Consider the following 12471-nt stretch of genomic DNA (forward strand, 5'->3'; position numbering starts at 1 on the left):
TATGGATAAATGTTTTCATCTATCATGGGTAAACAGCTAGAAGTGAACTTTGGGTCCTATAAGTGCATATTTAACATTATAAGAAATTATCAAACTGTTTTCCAAAGTATTGTATCATTTTGTCATTTCCCTCAGCACTGTAGGTCGCTTCAAGTTGTTTTACATCCTCACCAATCCTTGGTTTTGTCAGTCTTTTTCATTTTAGCCATTCTGGTGATTGTATAGTGGTCTATTATTTTGGTTTAATTTACATTTTCCTGATGACTAATGATGTTGAGCATCATTCTTGAGCTTAATTGGCCACTAGACCATCTCTCATGAAATGTCTTCAATTCTTTTGCCAATTTTTACAAATTGACTTGCCTTCTTATTTTACGTATATTTGTGTGTATACACGCACACATAAACACACACACATATGCTGGATACAGGTACTTTATCAGATGTACATATCGCAAACCTGCATATTCATATTCTTAGCAGTGTCATTTTAGGAGTAGACATGCTTCATTATGACAATTTCCAATTTATCACTTTTTTCTTTTCATGCTTGCTGTATCTTATCTGAAAAATCTTTGCTTACCTCAAGATTGTTAATATTTTTTCTCAGTATTTCATACACATAGCCTGTTGCCTGCCAGAGAATAAAGCCGAATCAAAGCAAGCAGAGCTGAGAGAATGAGAAGGAGAAAGGATGGGCTAGGTCTCTTTTACCCTAGAGCTGGTTTAGCTCCATTACAACTAAGTCTGACCCTTCTAGAGTCTCTACTGAATGTCCCTGCTGTTCGTTAAGGTCTTTCTACTCTGGCTAGTTGGAGCTTCAGTGTCTCCCAGCACATTGTGACCTTTGGAGTTATTCAGCTCACAGCTTTTTGTGGAGTTTCACCGTAGGCGTGCTTACGTTTGTATCCAGCAGCAGACGTGAGGGGATCTGTCCGCAGATTTCAGAGCTCTGCCTCTGCATAGCTCCTTCCTTTGTAGCTCTCTGCGATACAAATTCTAGTTGTTTCAGCCCCCCTAAACTCAAATTCAGCTCCCTAAACTCCAGTCTTTCTCCTCCCTAAACTTGGCAATACCGCCATGCTCTCCTTGGGTTAAATCTGACTCCGCTGCAGTCTGGAAACCGCCTCCAGCTGGAAAGCTATTAGATTATAGGGTTCAAATCACTTGTTTCTCTTCTTTCAGGGATCACAGTCCTATGCTTCTCGTTGTCCAATATATAAACTTCTTTTTTCCATATATATATTTTTGTGTGTGAGGAAGATTAGCCCTGAGCTAACATCTGTTGCCAATCCTCCTCTTTTTGCTGAGAAAGATTGGCCTAGGCTAACATCCGTGCCCATCTTCCTCTACTTTATATGGGATACCACCACAGCAAGGCTTGACAAGCAGTGCGTCGGTGTGCACCTGGGATCTGAACCTGCGAACCCTGGGCGGCAGAAGCGGAGAACGCGAACTTACCCGCTATGCCACTGGGGCGGCCCCCCTTTTTTCCATATATTTTATCTAGTGTTCAAGTTGTTTACAGAAGTAAGGCAAGCCTGGAATCAGATATCCATGATGACAGGAATTGGATTCTGTAAGTTTTTGTTGTTGTTTTTTTCTTTTAGTTGTGGTAAGACATACATAAAATATTACCATTTTAACCATTTTTAAGTGTACAGTTTAGTGGCATTAAATATATTCGCATAGTGTGCAACCACTGCCACTATCCATCTTCAGAATTTTTTCATCTTCCCACACTGAAACTCTATACACATTAGACAATAACTCTCCATTTTCCCCTTCTTCCCAACCCCTGGCAACCACTGTTCTACTTTATGTCTCTATGAATATGACTACTTTATGTACCTCCTATAAGTGGAATCATACCATATTTGTATTATTGTGACTGGTTTATTTTACTTAGTATAATGTACTCAGAGTTCTTCCCTGTTGTAGCATGTGTCAGAATTTCCTTCCCTTTTAAGGCTGAATAATATTCCATTGTACATTATGTATATACCAGATTTTGTTATCCATTCATCCATCTATTGATGGATACTTGGGTTGCTTCTATCTTTTGGCTATTGTGAATAATGCTGCTATGAACCTGGATGCGTAAATGTCTCTTTGAGTCTTTGCTTTTGATTCTTTTGGGTTTATATCCAGAAATGGAATTTCTGCATTATATGGTAATTCTATTTTTAATTTTTTGAGGAAACGCCATACCATTTTCCACAGCAGCTGCACCATTTTACATCCCCTTTAGTAATGTCATGAAGTTTTCTCCTTAAGTTTCCTTCTAAGAATTTTATAATTTTAGCTCTGTGATGTCTTGATTTGTCTCTTGTAAGAGTTTTGGACTTAAAGCCTGTTTTCTCTGTTATGAGTATAGCCATCTCTGCTCTCTGCTCCCTCTTTTTTCCCCCAATTTTATTGAGGAATAATTGACAAATATAATTGTATATATTTAAAGTGTACAACATGATGATTCAATATACATATACTTTGTGGAATGATTACAAATATCAAGATAACATGTCCATCACCTCATATGATTAACTCTTTTTGTGTGTGTGTGATGAGAATGCTTAAGATCTACTCTCAGCAACTTCCAAGTATACAGTATCATATTAACTATCAAGTATACAATATCATATTATTAACTGTAGTCATCGTGTTGTATATTAGATCTTTAGAACTTATTCTTCTTACAACTGAAAGTTTGTACTCTTTGACCTACGTCTCCCTATTTCCCCATCTCCCCCTTGCCCCAGCCCCTGGCAACCACCATTTTATTCTCTATTCTATGAAATTGGCTTTTACTTTTTAGATTCCACATATAAGTGATACCATACAGTATTTGTCTTTCTCTGTCTAACTTATTTCACTTAGCATAATGTCCTCTAGATTTTTCCAGGTTGCCACAAATGGCAGGATTTCCTTCTTCTTTGTGGCTGAATAATATTCCATTGTCTATTTATACCACATTTTCTTTATCCATTCATCTGTCGAAGGACATTTAGATTGTTTCCATATCTTGGCTATTGTGCATAGTGCTGCAGTGAAGATGGGTGCAAATATCTCTTCGTATCCCTGTTTTCTTTTGGTTACTTTTTGCATTGAATATCTTTTTCCATCCTTTCACTTTCAACCTGTGGATGTCTTTAGATCTCAAGTGAGTCTCCTGTGGATAGCATATAGTAGGATGCTGCTGTTTTTTATCCATTCTGTCAATCTATGTCTTTTGATTGAAGGGGTTGACTATTTATATTTAAAGTAATTACTGATAGTGAAGCACTTACTTTTGCCATTTTGTTGTTTTCTGTGTGTCTTACAGCTTGTTTTGTCTCTCATTTCCTCCATTACTGTCTTCCTTTGTGTTTAGTCGATTTTTTTAGTGACACATTTTGATTCCCTTCTCATTTTCTTTTGTTTATATTCTATAGTTATATTCTTTGTGGTTATCATGGGGATTACATATAACATCCTGAAGATAGATGATGATCTATCTTTAATTGATACTAACTTAACTTCAATAAAAACAATAAAGACTTGAATAAAAACTTAACTTTCACATGAAAAACTCTACTCCTTTACAGCTCTGCTTCCCTCACTTTATGTTATTGATGACACAAATTATATCTTTGTATATTGCATACCTAGTAACATAGATTTATAATTATTTTTGTGCATTTGTCTTTTAAATCTTGTAGAAAATAAAAAGTAAAGTTACAAATCAAAATTATAATAGTACTGGTTTTTATATTTGTTCATATGTTTGACTTTACCAGGGAACTTTTTATTTTCATATGACTTCGAGTTGCTGTCTAATGTCCTTTCATTTCAACTTGAAGGGCTCCCACTAAGGGCTCCCTTCCATGTAGAGCAGGTCTAGTGGTAATGAACTCTCTCAGCTTTTGTTTGTCTGGGGATGTCTTAATTTCTCTCATTTTTTGAAGGACAATCTGGCTGGATATAGAATTCTAGGTTGAAAGTTTTTCTCTTTCTCCACTTTAAATGTATCATCTCACTGGCTTCTGGCCTGCAAAGTTTCTGCTGAGAAATCCACTGATAACCTTATTGGGGATTCTCATAAGTTTTTGATGCCTAGAACACTATTTTTCTTTCTAGTCCTAAAATCTACCATAATTGAGTCAGTTCAATGTTCTTTAAGAGTTTTACAATACACCAGTTCAACTTTTTTGTATCATATGAAAACTTTATTTTCTTTACCTGATATTAATATTACTGGTGAAATTGATTATATGATGTCACAATAAAGGTAAATAAAACAAAACAAAATAAAAGCCCAGCCCCTCAGAGGCATTTGACACAAAGCAGTTATTACTCACACTTGTGGAGTCAGGTGGGCATTGGGTGGGCAGCACTGCTCGTCTTAGTTCAGTTCACTAGCATGTTGGCTGTTAACTGGCTGTCAGTCAACTAGGGAGACTAACACAGCTGGAGAACTAAGCTCTTTTACATCTCTCTCTCCTCTTCTATCAGGACATCTACCAAGGTCCTATTTTCCAGGGCAAGCTGTATGTTTGTGCCCATATCAAGAAGTGGGGCATTGCCCCACTTATGGAAGAATACCTCAAAGTTACAAGGCAAATGGCATGGATTCAGGGAAGGGTGATGAATTGAAGTCATCATTGCAATCTAGTACGTCAATCTACTTTCCTTTTATTTTATTTTGTGTGGAATATACTTACCTCTCTATTTATTTAAAATTTCCTGTGTGCTTCTTTCAAATATCTTACAGCCAAGTTTCATTTTGTATGAAAACTCATATTCTTTGCTTTTTAATAGGCAGGCCTTATAGAGTTATGTAACTATTTATATATCATATATATTTTTTCTCTAGTATAATTTTATCATTTTGTTTTATGCTTTCTACTTTCTATATTTCCTTTATAATTTTCTTTTTGTCTTTTGCATATTTATACTGTTTGCTATACTTTAATATTTTTTAGTGTGTAGAAAGTTATATGTACTATTTTACATAGTGCACTAGTTAACATTTAAGGTTTTCAATATCTTTTCAAACCCATTCTTATCTATTTGTTAAAATTTTAAAAATTGGCATCTTTTGGATCCCCCCACTAAGGAATTATTGTACTATACTTACTTCCTCTATACTCCTTTTAACCTACATTCCCATCTTATTAGTATATTGACTTATACTAATATTTAAATATTCTTATTGAATGTTGAACAAGAGTGATTTTGATGTTAACATTTATATTTTACAAGGTTTTATAATATTTGCACTTATGTTGGTATCTAACTTGTTTCCATGCTCACTTTCAATCTTTTTATACTGTGAATTTCTGTGGATCTTGTCTTCAATAAATCTAGCCTTTATTGAACAGTGACGATATCGGGAACTGTACTGTCATTGATGAGTGGTGCACTGTAGGAAGGGTATAAAATTATTAGGCCACAAACTTTTCCACTTATAACCTTCATTCACTGCACTTTTATCTGTCTGATATATTGTTTTAGAATACAAATCTGAAGTCATCATCACTTCATTCCTTTATTTATAAACTGGATTTTCTGCCTTGATATTTCTAGGATGTTTTTCTCTTTCATCGAAACCCAAACCAGTTTCTAGGAAGTCTCTTGGTGAGTCTGATTCACGGATTTTCTCTAGAGTGTGATGTGCTTTTTCATTTTGCACACCTTGGTATACAGTTATTTCCTTAATTAGTGTAACTGCTACGCTTTTCCCCCGTAAATTTCTCCCTCCCCCCCAGGAGAACACCAATGATTTTTAATTTGAATCATCATTTCCTGTCCCATATCTATGTTTCCCTTCATAATTTTAATCTCTTTTTTCCTTCATTTCTTACTATTAGGTATGCTTTCCATGTTTGTTTTAGCATCTATAATATGAATTTTTATTCTGCAGATGTATTTTTACTTTTCCTGAATTGGAGTATCTCATTATTCTATGTTTCATCTTATTCTATTGTTTTTTACCTCAATAAATTTTCTTTTAATGGCCTCCTGCTCCTGTTTTTGAGACATGATTTTTGTTTTTTGCATTCTAATGGGGGTGCTATAGAGTTTTCTGCAATTATGTCTACATCTGGTAATAGATAATAGATTTCTCTGTTGATTGTTTTGGGTGATTTCTTTTCCTTATTTTATCACAGGGATCCTACTCGTTTATTCCTCCTTACTCATTCTAGGGCCAGGTAACATCTACCTTGGCTTGGAGTGGACCAGCTGTTTGGATGTATTGACTGCACTTGGCCTTCTCAGAGATTAGGTCGTGGGAAAATGGACGTGCAGAGTTCCCTACACAGTTTGTACAGTGGAGTAAGCATTGATATTGCACTGTGGTTTGACTTATTCTGCCTCTCCACTTCCTCATTCCCTGAGAACTGATGAAGTATCGGAGTTTTTCATTTGTTCATGTATGTCTCACCCATTAACCTGGAAATTGAATGCAGGTCTTGCTTCCGCTTCATTACCTTTCTCCTTTATCTTCTTCTAAATAATTGTGGCAATATCACATATATACTTTCCAATCTAGAATGATTATAATTAATGCATATTTTTATGGATTTATCAAATATATATTATACATTTATAGTTTTAAATATATATTTATGTATATTAAAATATATTTTTTTCAAATATGTATATATGTAGTTTACTTAATCACATTATTATTTCTGAGCATTTAGATCACTTAGATTTCTCCATATTAAGATAATGTATATTCGTTTATTTTTTTATGTGTTTTTGGACAAGTTTCTTAGGATTAATTCTTAGAAGTGGAATTACTGGTGTAAAGTATACTAACATTTTTGTGAATTTTTGATATATGTTGACAAATTGTTTTCCCAAATCTTCTTGCAAGTAAACTCCCAGAAGCAGTACAAGCGTATGCTCTCATTAAAAACAATATTTTAGGATTATATGCTTATTTTGAAAAAAATGTAAAATTCTGAAAAACTATGAAAAAGAAAATAAAAAGCAGCCATTGTTTCACTGCCTAGCAATGACTATTGCTATTGATTTGGCTTGGTTATTTCATTTTCTGCCCTACTTCCTTCCAGGATAGATGGATGGATGGATAGATAGGAAGATAAAGAGAGAGAGAGAGAAAGAGAGAAAGAGAAAGATAGAATGCACCCATGGATGGGACTATTATATGATGATATTTAAGGTGTTTTAAATTTTTTCAATCATTCATACCCTTTGATTACTGTCTTTACATTCAGTACAAATTGTTTATTTCATTAATTAAATCCTAGAAAGAAAATCAGGAAGAATAAATATTTTTAAGATTATGTGTGTGTGTGTGTACCACACACACTCATAAAATTTCACAAGGTTGTTGTATCAACTTAGACTCTCAGCATCCATGTATATGAATATTTGTTACATTTACCCTCACAAGTATTGAGTATTACAAGGATTTTTCCATTTTGTTTAATCTGATAGGAAGAAATGATACCTTATTGTTTTGATTTGTATTTATTTGATCATTAGTCAAGTAAAATATATTTTTTCTTATCTTTATTATCCATATATAAATATTCTTTTGTAAAATTTCTGTTATAGTTCATAATCAATTTATCTACTTTTATTGGTATGCATAGCACTTTATTAAAAATATTCATGATTGTAGTCACACTGTTGCTATTTTGTACAGACAAAAAATAATTCTTAGTTTTTAACAACCACATTTATTTCTATATTTCATTGTAAATTTTAAATACTTCTAGTTTAAAAAGTCTTTTTACATAATCAATGAATCACTTTAAACATTGTAGTTGCTCAGTAAATTATGTTGAAGTACTAATGAAATGAACTCCTTCCCACCCTCCAAATTCAATTCTGTTCTTTGCAACAGCAGCAGGAATTGAATCGAATACTATCCCCGTATGTACTCAGCTTGACTGACTTTTTTTATTTCAGAGAGTAAAAGACCATGCCTTGAATTCTCTCAGCTGAGTGTAAAGGATTCCTTCAGAGATTTGTTTGTTCCCAAGATGGAGATCTTCCTGATGATGTATACAAGGAACAACCCGAACTGTGCTGAGCCGCTGTTTGAGCAGGGTAACTCACTCAATGTTAATTTCAACACAAACAAGAAAACGGTCTGGCTTATTCATGGATACAGACCAATGGGCTCCACTCCAGCATGGCTTCAGAACTTTCTAAGGATTTTATTGACTCAAGATGATATGAATGTAATTGTAGTAGATTGGAACCGAGGTGCTACAACTTTTATTTACAATAGAGCGGTTAAAAACACCAGAAAAGTTGCCATGAGTTTGAGTAAGTGCATTCAGAATCTTTTGGTAAGTCTGGAATTTTATGTATTATATATGTTATACGATCTACAGTGTGCTATGCAATACCTCAAAATAAAATAAATACTTGTTTCCCCTAACCATTAAGAATTACTACTTTTATATGCTAACGTATGCAGCCATCTTTTCTTTCTTTGTGTAAATGGATAATCTATACCTAGACACGTCCTGTCTTATTTTTTTGAAATTATCTTAAAGACTTAGTTATTGCATTTTATCTTAAAATCTTTTAAGATTTTTATTTTTTTAACTTTACCTATACTGACTTCAGGATGAGGTACTGACTCTATATGAAGAAAGGGGCTAAACTATATAATCATTAGATTCTTTAGATATCTTTTCTAAGGATGGCTAATATGTTTATAGTAAATCAAATGTGAATTGGTAAAAGTTAGGAAAAAAATAGCTTGGAAAGTAGCATACTTCTGCCAACCTTGGAGGCAGTTCTCAGTTCCATTCAGATTTTTCTAGTATTTAGGTCCAGGGTTGGGATGGGTCAGATAAATTCAGGCCAGTTCTAGGTCATCTGTAGTTTGACTGATCCTTGTTTACCAAGTCAAACCCTGTGGAGATCCATGTCTGTTCTATAGAGAGGTGGTGGTGATATCTGATTTGGGGGCATTCTTGGGCTTGAAATCTGCCTTTGAGTTATGTTGTGCTGAACTTCCAAGCCTCTGCTGAAACTGAAGAAGCATAACAGATCCAAGAAGCATTACATGTAGTGGTTAGGAGTCAGACTGGAGGAGTTCAAAGACCAAATCCATCTCTTATCATCTGTGTGATTTTGAGCAATTGCTTAACCTCTCTGACACATTTCCATATCTACACATTTTGGATAACAAAACTTTATCACAATATTTTATTTAAATATTAAATGCAATTAATTCTTAACCAGTACCTGGCATATAATAATCATTGAATAAAATCAGCTATCATTATTATTTTTCCATCCCTAAATTTGGACAAAACCAAACCATTCCTTTGGAGAGACAGGAGGTAATTGATTCACCCGTTGTAACTGATGGTCTATAAATTGCATAATTTATTTGTCCTTATCGCAGTGGTCTTTTCTCTGACTAATAAACATGTACCTCAAAGTCTGGGAAATGTGAATGTTAAATAGAGAAATTTAGGAAAATTTATAGTATTAAGTAAATTTCAACAGTGCCTTTGCTTGCAAAGGCTTTATATTAAGGAGAAGGGATGAAAAGATCGGTCACCAAAGTTGAGGGTGATACTCCCTCAGGTTTCTGGGCATTTCTCTGAGAAATTTGAAGAAAATTATCACTCCGTGCCTGATAAGCCTCAATCTAATTTCTCATTAGTAGTAAATGCTCCACATCTTTCCACAAGCCATCAGATGTGTCACTGTGTAGAATGGACCATGACCTTCTTCCTGAGAGTGTGCTGGAAGAAATTTTCCCTCATTTAAGCTCCTAATGGACCCTGGGGCTGAAACTCTAAGAAGTGTTCATAACTTTGGCTTGAAAGATTGGACTCCATCACTCTCCAGCTTGCGATCTGGGGAAACCACTTAAAATCCATGAATCTCATTTTATCATCTCTGAGGTGGGGATGGTTATTCACCCTGTTTAGTCTTCCTAGAGTTTTTGACACAATCTGATCAGATAAAACAGGGAGGCAGATTACTGTATATTTTGGAGTTAAACAGACCTGGACTTGAAGTCCATCTTTTTCCCTTGTAGTAATAAATATATATGGTTTTATGCAACTTGTTATCAAACCATATTTATTCAGCATTTGATAGTTGCCAAGGACAGTTTTAGACAATAGGATAAAAATAAATAACTCATAGGACTATTGTAAATGTTAAATATAAGATTTATAAAGCACTTATCAAGGTAGCTAGCACAAAGTAAGTGCCAAATAATATTTAATTATTTTGTTATTATTATAAATTGCTTTATTAATTAAATGTATGTATTATTTTGCATATACTATTCCAGATAATAGATGACAAAGGTTTTTAAATTTTTAAATAAAAATTTAATGGTATTATTAAAAATGTATAGAGGAAAATCAAATATCTTATGGAAAAAGTTGAACAAAGACATAGTTGTTTTGAAATTATAAAACCTCATTCCCTATCTCCCAGAAATGGATTAAACCAGAAAAAATAATGAATTTTGGAATATTGATGCACATGGCATAATTTGTGATTTTCTGAAATGAAAATCGTAACATTGCATTTTCAATTGCAGAAGCATGGAGCATCTCTTGATAATTTTCATTTCATAGGTGTGAGCTTAGGGGCTCATATTAGTGGATTTGTTGGAAAGCTATTTCAAGGTCAACTTGGAAGAATAACAGGTAAAATATTTTTGATAAAATTAATATTTTAGCATGCTTTTTAGCATCAGAATTTACTTTAAAATTTAACAGGTATAATAATTAAGCAATAAAATTATGCACATTTATAGTTTTCTATATTATATTCAAATGCTAGTATTTGTTTTAGTTACACTCTAAAGTCTTGGTTAGTTCTTAACAGAGCTTAAGTTACCCACATAGAAATGGGAGGAAAAAATGAATTTCTGCAGCCTCATGTGAGTTTTAAGGACACATTATTGTAACACTCCAGAGGAAAATTTGGCCCATTAAATATAAAACTTTTTAAATGTATTACAAAGAATAAAAACCATGTACTTAATTTTTACAAACTTTGATGTATTTCAATTGTTTAAAAAATTTTACTTGTATGCCAGAAGAGAGTAGGAGTTGGTATAGACCCTTGAGGGATTCTGATCCCAATTCCCCTCATATTTCCGTAACAAAGTTACTACATCCAGAAAGCTTAGTAACCAAATAGTGCTGACATGAATTTTCATGCTTCCTTTTAGGAGTGGTAGTGATTTTAGAACTAGAAGGATAGTCTCCCTCTCCAACCAATTTAGCTTTTAAACGATTATTGAGATCTATGTCCATAGAAGATTTATAATAATTTCAAGTATTAATAAAAGGTAGCAGAGTCTTTAGTTAAGTTAAGCAGAGGAGGAGGGGAGAGGTGAATAACTTATATAGACAGATAGTGTCTTTACAAACCTATATATACCCTAACTTACTTACTCCCCTCAGTTTTAATATTGTTCCCATTATACAGATGTGAAGACTGAGGTTAACTGAATCAATGTAGGAGGGTCAAAAATTTAGTAACCGTGAGCCAGAATTTACACAAAGGTCTCCAGCACCCAAAGCCCATTCTCTTTCAACCATCACACTAGCTCACTTTTAACTGGTGATACTCCTACTTTACTTTAAGGTGTGTTGAATCACATATTAGTCCAGTTTGAATGGTCCCACACACTAAGCAAAAATCAGGGTTTACAAGGCCAGCAAATGTGGTGGTTCTACATCAGAATAATTTATAGGAAGAGAGAAGTTTTTGCCTCATTTAATCAAGTCGACTAAATACACTAGAGATAAGAGAAGGGCCTGAGATGAGTAACATTATATTTTACTTTTTAAAGTATCTTAAGGTGATTGTTTCTTCCATTGCATTAATGTCTCAAGGCATGAATTTTATCTCCTCTTTCCATTTTTTTGACAGTCTCCAGGATGTCATGAGCTTAGAATTTTTATTTAGAATTTCAAATATACCAGAAATAATATGCACATTCCATGGAACTTTTTTTTTTTTTGTGAGGAAGATCAGCCCTGAGCTAACATCCGTGCTAATCCTCCTCTTTTTGCTGAGGAAGACTGGCTCTGAGCTAACATCTATTGCCAATCCTCCTCCTTTTTTTCCCCCAAAGCCCCAGTAGATAGTTGTACGTCATAGTTGCACATCCTTCTAGTTGCTGTATGTGGGACGTGGCGTCAGCATGGCCAGAGAAGCGGTGCGTTGGTGCGCGCCCAGAATCGGAACCCAGGCCACCAGTAGCGGAGCGCGCGCACTTAACCACTAAGCCACGGGGCGGCCCTCCATGGAACTTTTAATGTATTCTTTTTAAATGTGTGTGGGAAACTTTTGTGAGAAATGAATAATAAGATAATAATAAATATGTTTTATCTCACAGCCCAAATTGAATTTGACACCTAAAAATCATTTTAGACCTATTGATAGATCCAGGATGAACTAGTGAGGCATGACGTTCAAGACAGCACCAGGATGATATTCATTTTTTTC

At 34.2% G+C, this 12471-nt stretch overlaps 1 protein-coding gene across 1 annotated transcript in view; it reads left to right on the top strand.

The window, feature by feature from the left end:
- LIPI (lipase I) overlaps nt 1-12471 on the top strand; it is a 60745-nt gene that overhangs the window by 5137 nt on the left and 43137 nt on the right. The window contains exons 2-3 of the mRNA XM_004440727.3: nt 7927-8312; nt 10547-10655. Of these exons, the coding sequence (XP_004440784.2) occupies nt 7927-8312; nt 10547-10655 (495 nt within the window). The remainder of the gene's footprint in view (nt 1-7926; nt 8313-10546; nt 10656-12471) is intronic.

This window comes from Ceratotherium simum, chromosome 27 (genome assembly GCF_057802395.1).
Source record: "Ceratotherium simum simum isolate JZ-2026a chromosome 27, ASM5780239v1, whole genome shotgun sequence".
NCBI lineage: Eukaryota > Metazoa > Chordata > Mammalia > Perissodactyla > Rhinocerotidae > Ceratotherium > Ceratotherium simum.